This window comes from Bufo bufo, chromosome 2 (assembly GCF_905171765.1).
Source record: "Bufo bufo chromosome 2, aBufBuf1.1, whole genome shotgun sequence".
NCBI classification, from domain to species: domain Eukaryota; kingdom Metazoa; phylum Chordata; class Amphibia; order Anura; family Bufonidae; genus Bufo; species Bufo bufo.
The window spans coordinates 597,462,014-597,485,350 of record NC_053390.1 but is presented as its reverse complement, the minus strand read 5'-3'; the positions used below and the strand labels follow the sequence as shown (position 1 = coordinate 597,485,350).

The window sequence follows — 23,337 nt, the reverse complement described above, 5'->3', positions numbered from 1 at the left end:
TTAGAGACCCTATATAATAGTTATGCTTGCTTAGTGGCCCCACACAGAAGCCTTGCCCCCAAAGTGCGCCACACAGCAGTTATGCCCTCTTAGAGATCCCATATATGCCCTAAGTTATCCACTACAAGAAATCCCTGTAAATGCCCCCACAATGTAGTTATGTCAGCTTAGTGTCCACACACTACAGAATGTCCCCTTAGAGAGCTCCACTTACAATAATGTTGCTGCTCCAAGTGCCCCTTTTACAATAATGCAGTCCCTGTAGTTTTAATAAAATAAAAAAGGAGTATTCACCGAGCACTGATGAATGGAGCACATCATCCCCTGGCCTGTGCTCTCCCCTGCTCAGCAAGTGCGATAATGTCACTGCATCTAGCCTGCATGATGGGGAAATCAGAGGCAGGGGAATAGTAGAGCAGGGAGCTGCTCCCTGCTTCACCAATGCATCCTCAGAAGATACAGTTGAAGTTGGGACACGCCACAACCCTCGGAAAGTGGGGAAGCTGCTGAGATCTGTGACTGCCATGCCGGATATAAACACACACATACAGTGCTGCCCATAATTATTCATACCCCAGGCAAATTTTGACTTAGTTACTTTTATTCAACCAGCAAGTAATTTTTTGATGGGAAATGACATAGGTGTCTCCCAAAAGAAAATAAGACGATGTACAAGAGGCATTATTGTGGGAAAAATACATTTCTCAGTTTTTATTTACTAAATTAACCAAGTCAAAATTTGCCAGGGGTATGAATAATTATGGGCAGCACTGTAAATATATATTGACATTAGTTTGGAATTAAGAGTCTGAAACAGTGGCATAGCTAAAGGGGTCGCAGTGCATCTTACAAAGTGAATACTAGTGAGCGCTTCCATTATGGAAGCGATCACTGGTATGCAGGAGGAGCAAGGATTGAAGCGATGTGAGCACTGTACTCACCCCTCCTCTCTGGTCTTCTATGGGCCACGATTGTGGGGTGCAAATGTGTGTAAAGGCTGGCAGGGCTCTGATGTAGGCCCCAGACCAGCCTTCAGTAATTTCCAGCAGGCTGCACCCTCTCTGGCGCAGCCTGCTGGTTAATGTGATAATAGCATGGCCATTAAAATACTGTCTGTTCTAGTCCCCTTGTGGGACCATTAACCACCTCCGGACCGCTGTACGCACAGACGCGTCCTGGAGGTGGTTGTTTAATTCCTCCTGGACGCGCCGGCGCGTCCTCTCGCGAGACGCGAGATTTCGGTCACAGCCGGCCCGCGCATGCGCATCGCGGGCCGGCAAAAGTTCGAGGAGTATTTCATCAGCAACCTGCCAGCCAATGATCGTCGCTGGCAGGTTGCTGATTTTTAAAAAATCGAATCACAAGCCAGATAACAGATCATATTAGTAAATATGATCTGTTATATGGCTTCTCTGCTCCTCTGCTGGTCCTTTTCGTCGGTTGGATCCAGCAGAGAAGCAGACATCACTGTGAGTACACACCAAACACTGCCCTTAGCCCCTGATCACCATCCATCACCCCCATCATCCAAATTAACCCCTTGATCGCCCCCTGTCAATCACTTAGTGAAAGACAAAAAGTGATCAGTGTAAACTGACACTTTTTTTTTCCACTAGTATTGGCTGTTAGGTTTTAGGGATAGTTTAGGCCCCTTGGTTAGGTAGTTAGCGTCAGTTAGCGCCCACCCCACCGCACCGCAGTCACTTTTATTCGCTGTTTAGCGTATCGCTAATCAGCATTTGTACTTTTATAGTATCTGTAAGTGATCAAAACTGATCACGGTCAGATCTATAATAGTATTAGTGTCACTTTAGTTCGCCCTCCACCCAAAACGCAGTGTTTGCCCGATCAGGCCTGATCGGTCGCCCACACGTGCGTTCACCCACGCCCGCCCCACCGCAGTGACAAAAAATATATATTTTTTGATCACTGCACATTCACTTTACACGCTCTGCGGCGATAAAAAAATCAGTTTTGATATTTTTTATCAACCGCAGCGGCCTCCGGTACTTCGCTAGCCTCCCCTTTGTAAGACAGGCTTGCTTTTTTTCTTGGGTAGTCTCAGGGAATACCCCTAAATTTAGTAGTCCAAATGTCAAACAGGGGGTATTCTTCTGAAGAGGCATACAGGATTCTGACCCAGTCGGATGAGGAATGGGAAGCCTCATCTGACGAATCTAGCGGGTCAGAATATGAACCTGTAGAAAGCAGTGGCTCTCTGACCCAAAGTTCGGACGAGGAGGTTGAGGTCCCTGGCAGCACCAGGCGTACCCGGCCCCGTGTCGCTAGACCACAGGTTATGCAGGATCCGCTTCAAGAGCAGCAGAGTGGGGGTGTCGCTGCCGGATCACGTGGTGAGGCATACACCAGCAGCGCAGCCCTTCCTGGACCTAGTACCAGCACTGCCGTACAACATGGTGAAGTAGCGAGCACCAGAAGGGCAGTTGAAGCTGGTACGGTGGCACGTGCACTAGTTACCCCGTCGCAGCCACCACACAGACAGGCCCGTAGAGCCCCTAGAATCCCTGAGGTGCTGGCAAACCCTGATTGGCAGTCACCAACTTCAGCCGCACCAGTAGTTCCCCCTTTCACCGCCCAGTCTGGAGTTCGGGTTGAGACGGCTCAGATCAGTACGGCCCTGGGATTTTTTGAGCTGTTCTTGACTGCGGAGCTCTTGGACTTAGTTGTGGCAGAGACCAACCAATATGCCACACAATTTATAACCGCAAACCCGGGAAGCTTTTATGCCCAGCCTTTCCGGTGGAAACCAGTCCAAGTTTCCGAACTTAAAATTTTTCTGGGCCTTCTCCTCAACATGGGCCTGACAAAAAAGCATGAATTGCGGTCATATTGGTCAACGCACCCAATTCATCACATGCCCATGTTCTCTGCTGCTATGTCCAGGACACGATTTGAGGCCATCCTGCGTTTCCTGCACTTTAGCGACAACACCACCTCCCGTCCCAGAGGCCACCCAGCTTTTGACCGGCTCCACAAAATTCGGCCCCTCATAGACCATTTCAACCAGAAATTTGCAGATTTGTATACCCCTGAGCAAAACATCTGCATAGACGAGTCCCTAATACATTTTACCGGGCGCCTTGGCTTCAAACAATACATCCCAAGCAAGCGTGCCCGGTATGGGGTCAAATTGTATAAGCTCTGTGAAAGGGCCACAGGCTATACCCACAAATTTCGGATCTATGAGGGAAAAGATCAGACCCTGGAGCCGGTCGGTTGCCCTGACTACCTGGGGAGCAGTGGGAAGACAGTCTGGGACTTGGTGTCACCCTTATTCGGCAAGGGGTACCATCTTTATGTGGACAATTTTTACACAAGTGTGGCCCTCTTTAGGCATTTGTTTCTAGAACGGATTTGCGCCTGTGGCACCGCGCGAACTAGTCGCGTGGGCTTCCCCCAACGGCTTGTAACCACCCGTCTTGCAAGGGGGGAGAGGGCTGCCTTGTGTAACGAAGAACTGCTCGCGGTGAAATGGAGAGACAAGCGTGACGTTTACATGCTCTCCTCCATTCACGCAGACACGACAATACAAATTCAAAGGGCAACCCGTGTCATTGAAAAGCCCCTCTCAGTCCACGACTATAATGCGCTCATGGGAGGGGTGGACTTCAATGACCAGATGTTGGCTCCCTATTTAGTTTCCCGCAGAACCAGACGCTGGTATAAGAAGGTGTCTGTATATTTAATTCAATTGGCGCTCTACAATAGTTTTGTTCTCTACAGTAAGGCTGGGAGAACACGATCCTTCCTCAAATTCCAGGAAGAGATCATCGAGAACCTCCTTTACCCAGGAGGTTCCGTGGCCCCATCCACCAGTGTAGTTAGCCGTCTACACGAGCGACATTTCCCCAGTGTCGTTCCTGGTACCTCAACCCAACCGTCACCCCGAAAAAGATGTCGTGTCTGTAGCAGGAGTGGAATAAGGCGTGACACCCGCTATTTCTGTCCTGACTGTCCGGACCACCCTGCCCTATGCTTAGGAGAGTGTTTCCGGAAGTACCACACACAGGTACACCTAGCATAGGGATCACATCTCACCAGGACAGGCACACAGGGCTATTAGGGCCCTTTCTCTCACAGCTGCTGCAAACCTCTCCTTTCACCTGGGATAAAGTGCATAACGTACTTCGCCACATCTTTGGGCGATTTGCGCTTTGCACATTGTCCCATGGGGAAGGAGAGGTTTGTTCTATAAAGGTAAAAAAAACAAAACAAAAAAAAAATTACCGGTAAGTAAAAAAGTTAAAAAAGTTTAAAAAAGTTAATATGTTCTGTTCTAAAGTTAATAAAGTTATTGCTTTGCGGCCTGGTTTTTTCTTTTTTGTTTTGTTTTTTTTACCTTCCAGGTGGACCATCCGATCGACCAGCTGCAGCACTGATGTGCATTCGGACAGAAGCATTGCGCTGCTGTCAGATTACACGCAAGTCGGTGTATGCGGCGCTGCAAGACGAGATTTCTCCTCTGCAGTAAAAGATATGTTTGCCGAGGCATATGAGCTGAGGAGGTGGCGGTGTTCATATACTTTGGCAAACACTTTGTATATATAAAAAAAAAAATCCCGGCAATGATTTATTCATCCACATCGATTGATGTGAATGGAGAAATCTGGTTTGCCAGGGCATACGAGCTGAAGTGGGTATGGATGTTGGGCGGAGCTCCTATGTCCTGGCAGACGCCTTTCCCCTCCTTTTTCTTTTTTTGGCAGAGATTTTTTCATCCACATTGATCGATGCGAATGAAGAAATCTGTGCCGTTCATTTTTTTCTTTCAGCCCAGAGGCTGAACGGAAAAAAAAAATCTCATTACCCGTATGCTCAATATAAGGAGAATAGCAGAAACTCCTAATGCTGGGCATACATGTAATGATTGCGGAGACCCTCAAATGCCAGGGCAGTACAAACACCCCACAAATAACACCATTTTGGAAAGAAGACACCCCAAGGTATTCGCTGAGGGGCATATTGAGTCCATGAAAGATTGAAATTTTTGTCCCAAGTTAGCGGAAAGGGAGACTTTGTGAGAACAAAATCAAAAAAATCAATTTCCGCTAACTTGTGCCCAAAAATTTTTTTTTCAATGAACTCGCCATGCCCCTCATTGAATACCTTGGGGTGTCTTCTTTCCAAAATGGGGTCACATGTGGGGTATTTATACTGCCCTGGCATTTTAGGGGCCCCAAAGCGTAAGAAGAATGCTGGTATCCAAATGTCTAAAAATGCCCTCCTAAAAGGAATTTGGGCCCCTTTGCCCACCTAGGCTGCAAAAAAGTGTCACACATCTGGTATCTCCGTACTCAGGAGAAGTTGAGGAATGTGTTTTGGGGTGTCTTTTTACATATACCCATGCTGGGTGAGATAAATATCTTGGTCAAATGCAAACTTTGTATAAAAAAAATGGGAAAAGTTGTCTTTGCCAAGATATTTCTCTCACCCAGCATGGGTATATGTAAAATGACACCCCAAAACACATCCCCCACCTTCTCCTGAGTACGGAGATACCAGATGTGTGACACTTTTTTGCAGCCTAGGTGGGCAAAGGGGCCCACATTCCAAAGAGCACCTTTCGGATTTCACAGGTCATTTACCTACTTACCACACATTAGGGCCCCTGTAAAATGCCTGGGCAGTATAACTACCCCACAAGTGACCCCATTTTGGAAAGAAGACACCCCAAGGTATTCCGTGAGGGGCATGGCAAGTTCCTAGAATTTTTAATTTTTAGTCACAAGTTAGTGGAAAATGATGATTTATTTTTTTTTTTTTTTCATACAAAGTCTCATATTCCACTAACTTGTGACAAAAAATAAAAACTTCCATGAACTCACTATGCCCATCAGCGAATACCTTGGGGTCTCTTCTTTCCAAAATGGGGTCACTTGTGGGGTAGTTATACTGCCCTGGCATTCTAGGGGCCCAAATGTGTGGTAAGGAGTTTGAAATCAAATTCTTTAAAAAATGACCTGTGAAATCCGAAAGGTGCTCTTTGGAATATGGGCCCCTTTGCCCACCTAGGCTGCAAAAAAGTGTCACACATCTGGTATCTCCGTACTCAGGAGAAGGTGGGGAATGTGTTTTGGGGTGTCATTTTATATATACCCATGCTGGGTGAGATAAATATCTTGGCAAAAGACAACTTTTCCCATTTTTTTATACAAAGTTGGCATTTGACCAAGATATTTATCTCACCCAGCATGGGTATATGTAAAAAGACACCCCAAAACACATTCCTCAACTTCTCCTGAGTACGGAGATACCAGATGTGTGACACTTTTTTGCAGCCTAGGTGGGCAAAGGGGCCCATATTCCAAAGAGCACCTTTCGGATTTCACAGGTCATTTTTTACAGAATTTGATTTCAAACTCCTTACCACACATTTGGGCCCCTAGAATGCCAGGGCAGTATAACTACCCCACAAGTGACCCCATTTTGGAAAGAAGAGACCCCAAGGTATTCGCTGATGGGCATAGTGAGTTCATGGAAGTTTTTATTTTTTGTCACAAGTTAGTGGAATATGAGACTTTGTATGAAAAAAAAAATATATAAAAAATCATCATTTTCCACTAACTTGTGACAAAAAATAAAAAATTCTAGGAACTCGCCATGCCCCTCACGGAATACCTTGGGGTGTCTTCTTTCCAAAATGGGGTCACTTGTGGGGTAGTTATACTGCCCTGGCATTCTAGGGACCCAAATGTGTGGTAAGGTGTTTGAAATCAAATTCAGTAAAAAATGACCTGTGAAATCCGAAAGGTGCTCTTTGGAATATGGGCCCCTTTGCCCACCTAGGCTGCAAAAAAGTGTCACACATCTGGTATCTCCGTACTCAGGAGAAGTTGAGGAATGTGTTTTGGGGTGTCTTTTTACATATACCCATGCTGGGTGAGATAAATATCTTGGTCAAATGCCAACTTTGTATAAAAAAATGGGAAAAGTTGTCTTTTGCCAAGATATTTATCTCACCCAGCATGGGTATATATAAAATGACACCCCAAAACACATTCCCCACCTTCTCCTGAGTACGGAGATACCAGATGTGTGACACTTTTTTGCAGCCTAGGTGGGCAAAGGGGCCCATATTCCAAAGAGCACCTTTCGGATTTCACAGGTCATTTTTTACAGAATTTGATTTCAAACTCCTTACCACACATTTGGGCCCCTAGAATGCCAGGGCAGTATAACTACCCCACAAGTGACCCCATTTTGGAAAGAAGAGACCCCAAGGTATTCGCTGATGGGCATAGTGAGTTCATAGAACTTTTTATTTTTTGTCACAAGTTAGTGGAATATGAGACTTTGTAAGAAAAAATAAAAAAAATCATCATTTTCCGCTAACTTGTGACAAAAAATAAAAAGTTCTATGAACTCACTATGCCCATCAGCGAATACCTTAGGGTGTGTACTTTCCGAAATGGGGTCATTTGTGGGGTGTTTGTACTGTCTGGGCATTGTAGAACCTCAGGAAACACGACAGGTGCTCAGAAAGTCAGAGCTGCTTCAAAAAGCGGAAATTCACATTTTTGTACCATAGTTTGTAAACGCTATAACTTTTACCCAAACCATTTTTTTTTTTACCCAAACATTTTTTTTTTTATCAAAGACATGTAGAACAATAAATTTAGAGCAAAATTTATATATGGATCTCGTTTTTTTTGCAAAATTTTACAACTGAAAGTGAAAAATGTCATTTTTTTGCAAAAAAATCGTTAAATTTCGATTAATAACAAAAAAAGTAAAAATGTCAGCAGCAATGAAATACCACCAAATGAAAGCTCTATTAGTGAGAAGAAAAGGAGGTAAAATTCATTTGGGTGGTAAGTTGCATGACCGAGCAATAAACGGTGAAAGTAGTGTAGTGCTGAAGTGTAAAAAGTGGCCTGGTCTTTCAGGGTGTTTAAGCACTGGGGGCTGAGGTGGTTAAGGGGTTAAAAAAAAAAAAAAAAAAAACGAGAAAAGAAAACCATCATAAAATTCCATTAAAAGAAATTATGCTTTTTTTTCATAGAAAATACGCTTTTCAATGAAAAAAATTGCTAAATAAATAAAATAAAAAATCGCCCCCATATTTGGTATTGCCCATCTAACGAACCGGACTACAAAAATATAACAAATTAATTTAGTCTTATTTGCCACCAAAATAAAAACTAATAAGCGATCAAAAAGCGCCATTTACTCCAAAATGATACCAATGAAAAATAAAAGTCGTCCCGGGGCCGGAAAAGATGTGGACAGCACACAGTAGGGATTGACCGATTATCGGATTTACTGATGTTATCGGCCGATATTTATGATTTTCTAAGTTATCGGTATCTAACCTTGACAATAATGTGTCCAGCGTGCGCGCCCCCAATCTGTCTCGAAGTCTCGCGGCTCAGCGCGGCAAAACAAGGCATAAGCACGAATCGCGGGACTTCTGGAGAGGAGCTGAAGTCCCGGCCCTAAAGAATTCAGTGTGCCGTCCAAGTCTGCTCTGCCGCTTGTGCGCCAGCCCAGTTGGACCGCTTGGTTTGCCAAATTGCCACCTTTTCTTCTGGTCTACTAAAAAGGTAATTTAATTTTTCTTTCATTTAATACTATGTTGTTTATTGGAGTAGTTACTCACTTGTCACTGAGGTGGGGGAAATTGGCATTTGGCACTAGTTGATTATATATTATAAATGTAAATTATAAATAAAGCAACTATACTAAATGATAATAAGCAAGCAGGCCATGGTAGTCAGTGAAGGGGGGAGGGGTGGTGGTGGTGCTGGATATGGTACTATATATGGTACTCTGGGCGTAATTGTTTTCATTAGATTTATATTATAAAACATATTCATTTAACAGCAGATTTGTGTATGAATTTTTTTGTTTTCAAAAAATGAAAGTGCACAGAATATCGGTATAAGTTATCTGCTATCGGCCTGAAAGTTCACAGGTTATCAGTATCGGCTCTAAAAAAAAAAAATCAATATTGGTCGATCCCTAGCACACAGTGTGCTGTCCGCATCCGCACTTCCGTTCTGCATTCACACTTTCGTTCGGCAAAAAGTAGAACATGTCTGTAACGAGCCCCTTTGCTCGCTCTGTTCCGCTCTCCCCAGACTGCAGAGCGCAATGTCTGATTGTTCAGTCATTCGATAATACGGGATTCGAACTACAGCTATGTGCCGTTCAAATCCAGTGGTAATAGCTCAGGACAAACACCAGGCAGGCTGTATTAAGTTCAAACAGGAATCTCTCTTTTATTGAATGCACAGTTGCACACAACCCACTTTTATACACAACAATTGGTCAATTGTAAAGTCCCCTCTAGTCCTCACTCAGGTCGTCTTGGCCATGCAAATAAGGACTTGAAACAAAGTCAGCAGGGATTGGTCCGATAGCTTGACTAGGCGGGCGGATGTGTGTGGCCATGCAGAGAAATCCCAGGAGACAATTAAATTACCTAAGCAAACAAACAGAACAATGCCTTCGTTCTAGAACACGGAGCCGTTTGGAGAGGATTATCCTAAAGACAACTGAGAACAATGAAACAACCACAGAGTGATTTGACCCAAAGACAGGGTGGAGGAACCTCCACTGTGTAATATAAATCAAGTAAACATGGTTCAGTATTCCAAGGACCATGACAAAGTCCTGTTCTTGTCCACAGGCACAGGTAAGAAAAGGCATTTCTATTAAAGTGCTGGCCATGTGTGGTTCGCAAAATGCGGAAAGCACATGGCCGGTGCAATTTGCGGACCTCAAAACACTTACTGACCCTTAAAGGGTATTTTTGTAATGGCGCACATTATAAGGAGAATTATTACTACTGGGGGACTATTACTATTGGGGGCACTGTTAACACTATGCACTCTGGCAGATATATATATATATATATATACACACATACACTGCTCAAAAAAATAAAGGGAACACAAAAATAACACTTCCTAGATCTGAATTAATTAAATATTCTTCTGAAATACTTTGTTCTTTACATAGTTGAATGTGCTGACAACAAAATCACACAAAAATTAAATAATGGAAATCAAATTTTTCAACCGATGGAGGTCTGGATTTGGAGTCACCCTCAAAATTAAAGTGGAAAAACACACTACAGGCTGATACAACTTTGATGTAATGTCCTTAAAACAAGTCAAAATGAGGCTCAGTAGTGTGTGTGGCCTCCACGTGCCTATATGACCTCCCTACAACACCTGTGCATGCTCCTGATGAGGTGGCGGACGGTCTCCTGAGGGATCTCCTCCCAGATCTGGACTAAAGCATCTGCCAACTCCTGGACAGTCTGTGGTGCAACGTGACGTTGGTGGATAGAGCGAGACATGATGTTCCAGATGTGCTCAATTGGATTCAGGTCTGGGGAACTGGCGGGCCAGTCCATAGCATCAATGCCTTCGTCTTGCAGGAACTGCTGACACACTCCAGCCACATGAGGTCTAGCATTGTCTTGCATTAGGAGGAACCCAGGGCCAACCGCACCAGCATATGGTCTCACAAGGGGTCTGAGGATCTCATCTCGGTACCTAATGGCAGTCAGGCTACCTCTGGCGAGCACATGGAGGGCTGTGTGGCCCTCCAAAGAAATGCCACCCCACACCATTACTGACCCAATGCCAAACCGGTCATGCTGGAGGATGTTGCAGGCAGCAGAACGTTCTCCACGGCGTCTCCAGACACTGTCACGTCTGTCACATGTGCTCAGTGTGAACCTGCTTTCATCTGTGAAGAGCACAGGGCGCCAATGGCGAATTTGCCAATATTGGTGTTCTCTGGAAAATGCCAAACGTCCTGCACGGTGTTGGGCTGTAAGCACAACCCCCACCTGTGGACGTCGGGCCCTCATCACCCTCATGGAGTCTGTTTCTGACCGTTTGAGCAGACACATGCACATCTGTGGCCTGCTGGAGGTCATTTTGCAGGGCTCTGGCAGTGCTCCTCCTGTTCCTCCTTGCACAAAGGCGGAGGTAGCGGTCCTGCTGCTGGGTTGTTGCCCTCCTACGGCCTCCTCCACGTCTCCTGATGTACTGGCCTGTCTCCTGGTAGCGCCTCCATGCTCTGGACACTACGTTGACAGACACAGCAAACCTTCTTGCCACAGCTCGCATTGATGTGCCATCCTGGATAAGCTGCACTACCTGAGCCACTTGTGTGGGTTGTAGACTCCGTCTCATGCTACCACTAGAGTGAAAGCACCGCCAGCATTCAAAAGTGACCAAAACAGCCAGGAAGCATAGGAATTGAGAAGTGATCTGTGGTCACCACCTGCAGAACCACTCCTTTATTGGGGGTGTCTTGCTAATTGCCTATAATTTCCACCTGTTGTGTATCCCATTTGGACAACAGCATGTGAAATTGATTGTCACTCAGTGTTGCTTCCTAAGTGGACAGTTTGATTTCACAGAAGTGTGTTTGACTTGGAGTTACATTGTGTTGTTTAAGTGTTCCCTTTTTTTTTTTGAGCTATATATATATATATAATATATATTTTCTGTTGGTGGGACTTTGAGGAGCACCAATACTGTGGGAGGCACCCTGGCACAGTATCATCTTAGCACACTTATTTTTGGGAGACATTGTATTTATACTATTAGTGTCAGGGACACTATTTGCTGGGCACAGTTATTTTTTGGGGCACTGTGGGCCAATAATCTTTGAAGAGGGCACTTTTTGCATGATACTAGAATTTTCAGGGGGATTATCGTTTCTGCGGTATAGTGTTGGGGAGCACAGTGGCCACAGTATTGAGGTGTTGAGAAGGTGGGAGGATGATGTCAAACTCTGCAGAGACGAGAGATGGCTGAAAGCTATCATCATGGCAGTCTGGTCTGAAAGGAGAAGATGAGTAAAGGGAACATCTACATCAGAGGAGACGTCACTGGATGTAAGAGGTATGTGATGCTGTATTACCCTGTATGTTGTGTAGTGCTGTATGTTAATGTTTTCCAAATATGTCTTTAACAGTAGGGCTGGAAAGAAGGGGTTAGGGTTGGGGGGCGGGGGGAGTTTTAATTTTTGCCTCAGACAGCATAAAGGTGAGGTGCACCCCTGCCCCTTGCTACAAAGCACTGAGGAAAGGGGGGCCCAAGCTGAACCTTTGCACCAGGGCCCATGAGCCTTTAGCTACGCCCCTGGACTGAAATAAATACAATGTGTCATTATAAAACGTTGTTCTTGGCAATTTCTTTATTTTTTATATCATCTCACATTTGTCCAGTTGGATTAGACTCCAGGAAGTCATAAAATCTTTTTACTAATTATTACAACCAATGAAGTAAGTGTGTCTGTTTATAATTGCCAGCTTGCTTCAAAAGAATGCCATATTAGTGCTGTAAGTGCTGTCAGACAATGGAGCCAACCTGTTTCTGCCAGATTACATTTTCCATTGAGAGCAACATGGTGTACAATGATAAGATATATAGATGTGTAGAAATTTCATAGAACAATTGTAAAAATACTTAATGTGCTTTCAAGCTGTTCCATTTTCGGAGAAAGGACAATCTTTCAAACTAAAATACCTGAAAATTACATGGAATACGAAAAGAATGCAAACATCCCAAATAACTTAAAAGGGTTTTCCGAGATTTTAATACTGATGACCTATCCTCAGCGATTCCATCACCAAAGCTCTTAAAAACAACTGTAAGTACACATGAGAGACGAGGCGCTGGTATCCGTCACTACCTTGTGCTCCCTTGAAGCTCAGTAGACAGTGCTGCTGACTTGTAAGGGTGTACTGAATAATCTATGTTGAGGCCTTGGGATACAAATTCCTAAATGCCTCTCCAGACAGCTTGTATAGTGTATGAGCAGTGACAAGAGCCATGGGGGCCAAGGCAAGTTTGTGAAATATCTATTTAGTCGGCCTTTGGCCTCACAGTCTCCAGGTGCAACTGTAATCCTTGCACCCTCTAGAGCAGGGTTTCTCAACTCCGGTCCTCGGGACCCACCTACCAGTCAGGTTTTCAGGAGCAGGTGATATAATTAGTGTCCATGCATCAGGACTTACCACAGGTATTCATTCTGTGAGATATTCTCAAATCCTGACTGGTAGGTGGGTCCCGAGGACCGAAGTTGAGAAACCCTACTCTAGGGCTATACCTCTGATTAGGTATTTAAAAAATACACTACATAATACACTGCAAAGCACCCTTCTGGTTCACAATAAGTGCATAAAGCATAGTTAAAGCATTTGGAGTCGGCCTTTAATCTTTCTGGTGCAGTTCCTCTGACTCTGTCCCCTCCTTATTTCTATAAAATGCCCACCAGCTACTCTGATTCTATGAACACTGCACTTTGATAGTATGAGACACCCCCCCCCCACCCACCCACACTCAACAAATCAAAGTTAATGCAAACAAAATATACCAAGAAGGAAATTATATATATACATACACACACACACACACACACACACACACAAAAGATGGCAGGGCAGTCATTTCACTTCAAGTGATCCAAATGATTCAGGTGCCAGTGTTTTCCTGGGGTCCAAACACAATCCAAATAATGCCTGTATCAACATGTGTTGATTAAATTTTGTATTTTTTCACTTTTTATCTAAGGAGTGCTGCGTTACATTTATACCTGAAAATTACATGGAATACGAAAAGAATGCAAATATATATATATATTTACAAATGTAATGTGGCCTGTTTATACTGCATTTATGAATTGCTATATACTGACTACTAACATCTGGAGGTGGCATGTTTTCCCACAGTAAAAAAGCTAAAGAAAAAACTGCATAAAATAAAATAAAAATAAAAACTGTATGAAACCAGCTTAAAGCTAGGCATCAACTTAAAACAGATGCCATACTAATACCCTCCCCCATACACATACATGTTCCTCTCGGGTGATGGTATATGCATTTTCATAGGGAGATGGGAGTAAGCCGCGGCCAGACTCCTCCTTTTGCCAGGCATTTGCCGTCGGGAAAGAGTTGATGATGATGATGATGATGTATAGTCTTATGTACACGCAGTCGTACCCTTCGGGCCTCGATGCGCTGTAAGTATGTCTTTGGAGTGTGGGAGGAAACCGGAGTACCCGGAGGAAACCCACGCAAACACGGGGAGAACATACAAACTCCAAACCTAGACGGCCCCATATACATCAGCTGGTCTGGCCAAAATCAAGGGATTTGTCTGATATTAAAGGCAATCTGTCATTAAACTAGCAGTGATAGTGATCGCACATAGGAAAATAATTCTAAACAAATCTGGGGGTCATTGAATGTCCAGGAAATAATTCCTACGGAAATCGGCTACCGAGTGCCCAGTTGGCTTTTCTTTTCAAAGTGCCCAAGCCTGCCCACTTTCTCCGATATATGCGCCTACCTTAACCTCCTAAGGCTTCCAAAGGTCCATATCTTGCTCAGGCACCTTCTGCTGCACTTCTGGCACCGGTTAGCTACATTCTTTTTTTTGGGCTATAGCCTCAGTGCCTGAGGTAGTAGCCCACAAAAGGGAATGTAGTCCCTTTAATCCAATGTGTATTACCAGCCTTTCTGTACAGGGCTCCCTACCGCGATCCAATTTTATCATTTATATACTGTACGGTTACTATATCAGCCCAAGTAAACCACAAAGTGATCATGCAAGACTACTAGTCGCACAGCATTCACATAAATAGTTAACTGCTAAATATTCAAGGGGTACAAATGCATGGGAAGCAGGAGCAGTTGGGTAGTGCACAAAGAGGCAAATGTCTTCATCTGAAACAAAGCAATTACCACTGACACTAATTCCATAGCAGTCAGTGGCTACTGGTAGAGCTTATTTATTCATAATTAAAGGTCCCCTTATCTCAGTGTAGAATGCGATACGACGATACCTCACTATGACATGGTTAATTCCCACAGCTACTAAAAGTAACCATTAAGCCAGGAACAGTTGTGTGGGGGTGGAATGGCAGCAATATGCCACTGTCAAGTATTGTCATGAAAATAAGCACTGCAGGCGGCTTGTTCATAAGCAATGAATTAATGAGATGAACAATACTTAAAGTATGACAGGGTTTTCATGAGCCAGAGGCTTCAGTAGTCTTCATCAAGTGCAGTAGTATCAGCTGAAGATCGGCAAACACATCATGTAACCTCCGTTTCATGCCAGGACGGTGATGCTGCACTCGCAGCCTTACAAGAAGAAATCACCGTCTACCGCTTCAGCGTGCAGTCTGTCACCTCCTGTTCCAGGCTATAGGAATGCAAGGTTTGCTTATAGGCTCCTCTGAATCAATAACAGGATTGCTGAAAAAAGTTGGAAGAAAAACTAAAGAAAAAAAAGAAAATGCATACAAGGCTACTTTCACGCTAGCGTTTTTTCTGGATCCGGCAGGGTTCAGCAAAAACGCTTCCATTACTGATAATACAAACATCTGCATCCGTTATGAACGGATCCGGTTGTATTATCTGTAACATAGCCAAGACGGATCCGTCATGAACTCTATTGAAAGTCAATGAAGGACGGATCCATTTTCTATTGTGTCAGGGAAAATGGATCCATCGCCATTGGCTTGCATTGTGTGTCATGACGGATCCGTCTTGCTCCACATCCCAGGATGGAAAGCAAACCGCAGCATACCGCGGTTTGCTCTCCGGTATGAGAATGGAATGGAATGCATTTTGGAGCATTCTATTCTGTTCAGTTATGTTTTGTCCCAATTGACAATGAATGGGGACAAAACGGAAGCGTTTTTTCCGGTATTGAGACCATATGACGGCTCGCAATACCGGAAAATATTAACGCTAGTGTGAAAGTAGCCTTAGAGGAGTAAAAATTAAGTTACTGTTGTACTGGCCATCAGTTCTCACTATACGTTTACTACACGGTATGTTCTCTCTAAAAAGGTAAATTCCTCTTACTGCATCCTATAGCAAAAAATCTGACTGGAATTTACTCAAAGCTGCGTTTCGTGTACCAGTCTTAGGCTACTTTCACACTGGCGTTTTGGCTTTCCGTTTATGAGATCTGTTCAGGGTTCTCACAAGCGATCCAAAACGGGTCAGTTTTGCCCTAAAGCATTCTGAATGGAAAAGGATCTGCTCAGAATGCATCAGTTTGCCTCCGTTCAGTCACCATTCCGCTCTGGAGGCGGACACCAAGACTCTGCTTGCAGCATTTTTCTGTCTGCTTGACGAAACTGAGCCAAACTGATCCAACTGATCTGACACAATCTGGCACAATAGAAAACGGATCCGTCCCCCATTGACTTTCAATGGAGTTTATGACGGCTCCGTCTTGGCTATGTTACAGATAATTCAAACGGATCCGTTCATGACGAATGCACGCTGTTGTATTATTGTAACGGATCCGTTTTTGCAGATCCATTATGGATTTGCCCAAAACGCGAGTGTGAAAGTAGCCTTAGTCCAAACTATTTTGGAGTAAAGTGTGACAAGTTTATTTTTAGCAACTTTTGCCCGTCCGTGCGGCAGACATTCAGTTCTACGCCAGCTGCAATCTGGTCTAGATTTGCACTATAATTTACTCCAGTTTATAATGTAAATTATAGTAAACTTGTCAGTCAATTAGAGGACATGCCCGCTTCCACTTAGTGACCATTTTTCCAATGTTGTGAGCGGTGGAAAACAGCCAAAGCATACACATTTTTGGATAAATAAGACTTGCGCCAAAATGTTCAACTTTTTTTCACACCGTACTCACTGTGTAGTAGGGTTGCACCGGGTATTGAATCATCAATACCCAATCGTTACGTTTGTTTCGGTATCGATTAGATACCGGGATTTGCCTTTTACCGATACTAGACTGCGCTACTGTACAGCCTATAGGATCAGAGAACATGGAGTGCCTGGCTCTCAGTGTGTGCCAAGTTCTCCTCAGCAGCACAGGGGAGAAGGAAGCAGACTCTCCCTCCCCACTGTGCCGCTGCTGCTGCCAATAAGAAGAGACGGGAGGAGGAGGGGAGGGTCTGTGGCCACTGCTCCACCAATGATGATAACTAACCCATTAATACAAATACAGGCTGCGGGTGCCAGCGACAGAATTACATACCCGATACTCGGCCTCTATGGCCAGGCGCTACGATCCGCTGCAGTTAACCCCTCAGGTGCGGCACCTGAGGGGTTAATTGCCGCAGATCGCATCCCTGTGATAGAGGTCGGGGCAAGGCTATGTGATTCTGCCGCCGGCACCCACCGCTTGTATTTGTATTAAACGTTCGTTATTTTCATTGGTGGCGCAGTGCGCCCCCCACTCTTTAACCCCAGTATTAAAGTCATTGGTGGAGCAGTGTGCCCCCCCCAGCCCCCCCAAAAGGGGTTTGCCTTTATGTAAAGTCTTGTTTAAAGCCCACACTCCGTGAAGATATAAGTGAGGGACATGAACATGTGGAGTCACTGTGGGTGGAGATACATGGAGGCAAAAACAATAAATTACTAATAGGAGTTTATTATAAACCACCTAATATACCAGAGTCCACAGAAAATCTACTACTAAACAAGATAGACGAGGCGGCAAATCATAATGAGGTGGTTATTATGGGGGACTTCAACTACCCAGATATAGACTGGGAAACTGAAACTTGTATATCTCATAAAGGAAACAGATTCTTGGCAATAACCAAAGACAATTACCTCTCCCAACTGGATCAGGACCCGAATAGAGGGATGACCATACTGGACTTAGTATTAACCAATAGGCCTGACAGAACAACTGACGTGCAGGTTGGGGGACACCTGGGAAATAGTGACCATAAAGTAATAACCTTCCAGTTATCATTCAAAAGAGCGTTTCTACACGGAGGAACAAAAATACCAAACTTCAAAAAAGCTAAATTTAGCCAACTAAGAGAGGCCATAGGCCTAACTAACTGGGAAAAGTCCTCAAAAATAAAAATACAGCCACAAAATGGGATATCTTTAAAAGTATCCTAAAATCTCATTGTGAGAGGTACATACCATATGGGAATAAAAGGTTAAGGAACAAAAAGAAACCAATGTGGATAAACAGAACTGTAAAGAAAGCAATAAATGACAAAAAGAAAGCATATAAATCACTAAAACAGGAAGGTAGCACGGAAGCACTGAAAAACTATAAAGGAAAAAAATAGAACATGTAAAAAACAAATAAAAGCGGCCAAACTAGAGACCGAGAGATTAATTGCCAAATAGAGTAAAACTAACCCTAAAATGTTCTTCAATTATATAAATGTTAAAAAGTATAAATCTGAAGGTGTCGGCCCTTTAAAGAGTAATGAGGGGGGAGAGCGACGAGGAGAAAGCAAAGCTGTTAAATATTTTTTTCTCCAATGTATTCACTGAGGAAAATAAACTGTCAGATGACATGCAGAATGTAAAAATAAATTCCCCATTAAAAGTATCCTGTCTGACCCAGGAAGAAGTACATCAGCGACTTAAAAAGATTAATATAGACAAATCGCCAGGACCGGATGACATACACCCCCGTATCCTAAGGGAATTAAGTAATGTCATAGCCAGACCCTTATTTCTGATATTTGCGGACTCTATACTAACAGGGAATGTCCCACAGGATTGGTGCATGGCAAATGTGGTGCCAATATTCAAAAAGGGTCCAAAAACAGAGCCTGGAAACTATAGGCCGGTAAGTTTAACATCTGTTGTGGGTAAACTGAAGGTTTTCTGAGAGATGCTATCTGACAGTCGGTTCAGACCTGAGCGTTTTACAGCGCGTTCCTACGCGCTGTAAAACGCTCAACAAGGAGAAACCAATGCTTCCCTATCAGCATGGTGCTCACCTGGGCGTTTTACAGCGCGTACGATCGCGCTGTAAAACGCCCGACGCCCCAAGAAGTTTAGGAGCTTCTTTGGGGCGTATGGTCCTGCGTTCCCGTACATAGACTTCCGGGAACACGCGACTATGGGCGTTGCTTGTTGCCGGAGCCACGTCTGTAAACGCGCGATACAATCGCGCATACAGAGCGCTCCTTCGGTACACTCAGGTCTGAACCCAGCGTTAGAGCACCTCAACGGAAATAAGCAAATAACGCCATATCAGCATGGCTCCGTGAGGGATCGGTCATGCCAAACTAATTGAATCAGTTTCTATGAGGAGGTAAGTTCTAGACTTGACAGCGGCGAATCAATGGATGTCGTATATCTGGACTTCTCCAAAGCATTTGACACTGTACCACATAAAAGGTTAGTATATAAAATGAGAATGCTCGGACTGGGAGAAAACGTCTGTGTGGGTAAGTAACTGGCTCAATGATAGAAAACAGAGTGTGGTTATTAACGGTACACACTCAGATTGGGTCACTGTCACTAGTGGGGTACCTCAGGGGTCAGTATTGGGCCCTATTCTCTTCAATATATTTATTAATGATCTTGTAGAAGGCTTGCATAGTAAAGTATCAATTTTCGCAGATGACACTAAACTGTGTAAAGTAATTAACACTGAAGAGGACAGTATACTACTACCGAGGGATCTGGAAAGATTGGAGGCTTGGGCAGATAAGTGGCAGATGAGGTTTAACACTGACAAATGTAAGGTTATGCACATGGGAAGGAATAATGCAAGTCACCCGTACATACTAAATGGTAAAACACTCGGTAACCCTGACATGGAAAAGGATCTAGGAATTTTAATAAACAGCAAACTAAGCTGCAAAAACCAGTGTCAGGCAGCTGCTGCCAAGGCCAATAAGATAATGGGTTGCATCAAAAGGGGCATAGATGCCCGTGATGAGAACATATTCCTACCACTTTAAAAATCGCTAGTCAGACCACACATGGAGTACTGTGTACAGTTCTGGGCTCCAGTAAACAAGGCAGACATAGCAGAGCTGGAGAGGGTCCAGAGGAGGGCAACTAAAGTAATAACTGGAATGGGGCAACTACAGTACCCCGAAAGATTATCAAAATTAGGGTTATTCACTTTAGAAAACAGACTACTGAGGGGAGATCTAATTAATATGTATAAATATAATCAGGGGTCAGTATAGAGATCTATCCCGTCATCTATTTATCCCCAGGACTGTGACTGTGACGAGGGGACATCCTCTGCGTCTGGAGGAAAGAAGGTTTGTACACAAACATAGAAAAGGATTCTTTACAGTAAGAGCAGTGAGACTATGGAACTCTCTGCCTGAGGAGGTGGTGATGGTGAGTACAATAAAGGAATTCAAGAGGGGCCTGGATGTATTTCTGGAGCGTAATAATATTACAGGCTATAGCTACTAGAGAGGGGTCGTTGATCCAGGGAGTTATTCTGATTGCCTGATTGGAGTCGGGAAGGAATTTTTTTTCACTTAAGACCAATGTCTTTTTTCGGCCTTATGTACTATGTTACCGGTATATCGGCAAAATAGATGCCGATAACGTTCAAAATCCTGAATATCGGCCGATAATATCGGTAAAACCGATAATCGGTTGATCCCTAATCGCAATACTTTTTTATGGGATCGAAATCTAATCTAAATTTTGGCATCGTGACAACCTTACTGTGTAGGGGCACATTCACTTTGATAAAGCAGAGTTGCAACAACCCTACACTACTGTACCTGTGAACATGTGTGGTGCAGCCATGTTTTTCTAATCCTGGACAACCCCCTTTAAGCACAGAATATGACTTCACAACATGCACAGTTAGAGTCTATTAGAGGCAGCAATTATCATTTGAATTATCGTATAATTGGTCAAATTTGAGACATCATTGCTGAATGTAATGGATGCTTGTAATCAAAAGACGATCGACGAATAGTTTGTTTTTCATGGATCGGACAATCTAACTGACCGAAAGATTGCCTTTAGTTGCCTACAATCTGTTAGTTTGCTTAGCATAAAACAGATGGGGCTTATAGGGAATGTCCCATCTAGCCATTTCTAAGGTAAGATGGGACTAAGTGCCGGCCAGGGGAGTGGGCCGGCGAGTAGCTCCCATTGCAGTCCATGAGAGCTGTAGAAACAGCGTAGCACAGAAAGCGGTCATGAGTTTTCAAATCAGGGAAACAGCATACATGTAGCTTTCTGAGCTACACTGTTTCTGCAGCTCCCATGCACTGCAATGGAAGCTGCTCGCGGCTCGCTACCCTGTTTCCCAGACACTTGGTGGTCGGTGCTTGTTCCCATCTCGCCTTAGTAAGGGCAAGATGGGACTACCTTTTTAAGATGCAATAGTGTGTGCCAAGAATATGCCAAAATATTGGCACATGATTCTGACAATAGAAGGTTTTTTCCGGGATTTTTTTTTTAAATGGTGACCTATCCCCTGTATAGGCCATTAGTATCTGAATGATGGGCATCAGACACCCGAGCGCTCCGCCGATCAGTTGTCGCACCGTGGCCTTCTTGTAGCTTTGCATAGGCTATGTGACATCACGTTCATCATTCACGTGGCTTAGGTGAAGCTCAACCCAACTGAAGTGAATGGGGCCGAGCTGCGATACCAAACGCAGCCGCTATCAAAAGGACAGCGCTATGCTTGGTGAACTGAGAGAAGGCTGTAGCGCTACTGCGAGTGCCAGCGCCTTCTCAAACAGCTGATCGGGGGGTCCCCAAGTGTCAGGAGGATATGTCATCAGTTAAAATGTCCCAGAAAACCCTTTGAGTAAGCCAACTAAAAAGGTGGTGTAAATTGAAGGTCTAAACCTTTTCATATACTTTATAAAAACTTATTGTAAATGCCATAAAATTAATTTTTTCTAATATACGTAATATAACGGTTTCCCAGCCCCCAATGCCGGTGCCCACTATGTTTTAGAATCCGTACTCCCATACAACGCTGTGTATGGGAGCATGGACTTCCCAGTGGCCGCACTGAGCACTGTACATGACACAGCATCGCTGTTCCTGCCTGTACCAGTGCTGCTCTACTAATAGAAGGACTGTGTCAGATACAGAGGAGCAATGTGAGTGCCTGCCCTGTGCCCACTCTGCTAATTACCTGTACTGATGTGTGAAGCAGGCTATTAACAGAGAGGAGCGACATGTTTTTTCTCAGGGTGTGTGACCTTTCTGTAGCAGCTCTCTCCCTGTAACTGTTAGTGCTTCTAACAGAAGATATGGCTGCTGGGAGTTGAAAGATGGAACTGAGCATGTGTCCACCTTAAATTAAGAAAAAGAACAAACAGCAGGTGGCGCTACACAGATATATTTGACTAATAACTCAGTGGCTATCCAAAATTTTTAATTACATACAATTACAAAAGTATTCAGATCTAGGTGCTGGTTTAAAATGTAGATGTTTTTCATGGGACAACCCCCTTTAAAAGGCATGTAAGATAGATTTTATGTTTTCTTCTAACCATCCAAACTAGAACATTTCATACACAAATGGTAGACCAAAGGGCCTATGTGTGGACTCGCTGGAGACCTTGGTGAAATCATTTGTAGAAATGTAAGTATTCCTGGTACTGCTAATAATTAACGATGGTGTTTTTCACCCGATCCAGCCTGTTTTGCAGACATTTTTGCCGTATTTGAACTTATTACAATACAAAGGTACTATTGTTCTGAGATAATACATAAATATAAACCAATTACTTACAAGTCAAAGACTAAGTAATGGTACCCTTCTTCTGATATGCTGTCATGAAGTCGAACTGTAAGAGAAAAAAAAACTTAGATAAGCACAGTATAATAACAGTATATTAACTATACGCCACTGGTGACCATAAGCTGGGAAGGCAGTTTTGAGTTAGGTTACGAGCCAGTTTTTATGTTATAGATTACTTTTCCTCAGGATAGGTCATCAATATCAGTGGGGTCTGACTCCCGGCACCCCATGTGATCCGCTGTTTGAAGGCAGATGTGGCACCCTTGTAAGTGCTACATCCTCTTCAATGCTTACCTTCACGTCATCTAGATTGTACCAGTGGTAGCTGGAAATTACCCTACACCACCGATACAATGTAGACAGGATGCAGGTAAACACTGAAGAGGATGCAGCACTCGACTGCTCCAATGTCGTGCGTTTTTTTTTTTAATGTGAATTCTGGAATAAAGCTGATGTTTTATCAAGTCCGCTGGATCTGTCCCTGTAATTGTAGCACTAGCGTTTGTGCCCCTTCAAACTGTTATTTGTGGGGGTGTTTGCAGCTGGACCTCCACCAATCTGGTATTAATGACATTACCTGTGGAGTTCTGATGCACACTAGTAAAAGCAAACAAGGACTACAAGTAGCAGCACACTGCCTTGCGCAAAGACATATGCAAAAGCTGGAAACATGAAGACATGTAAACTGCATTACTGCTATACTTATTATATATAAATGAAATTCTTGATCAAAATTGTGTTGGGCCGAGGACAGGTCCACAACATCATGAAACAAGACAACCCCTATAAAGGGAACCTGTCACCGGGATTTTATGTATAGAGCTGAGGACATGGGTTG

General features: G+C 43.8%; 1 protein-coding gene across 8 annotated transcripts in view; it reads right to left on the bottom strand.

Annotated features, from left to right (window-relative positions):
• Positions 1-23,337, bottom strand: part of CAMK2D (calcium/calmodulin dependent protein kinase II delta) — a 420,621-nt gene that overhangs the window by 211,978 nt on the left and 185,306 nt on the right. For all 8 annotated transcript variants that reach the window (XM_040418340.1, XM_040418343.1, XM_040418341.1 and 5 more), the window contains exon 4: positions 22,491-22,545. In XM_040418340.1, coding sequence (XP_040274274.1) covers positions 22,491-22,545 — 55 coding nt within the window. The remainder of the gene's footprint in view (positions 1-22,490; positions 22,546-23,337) is intronic.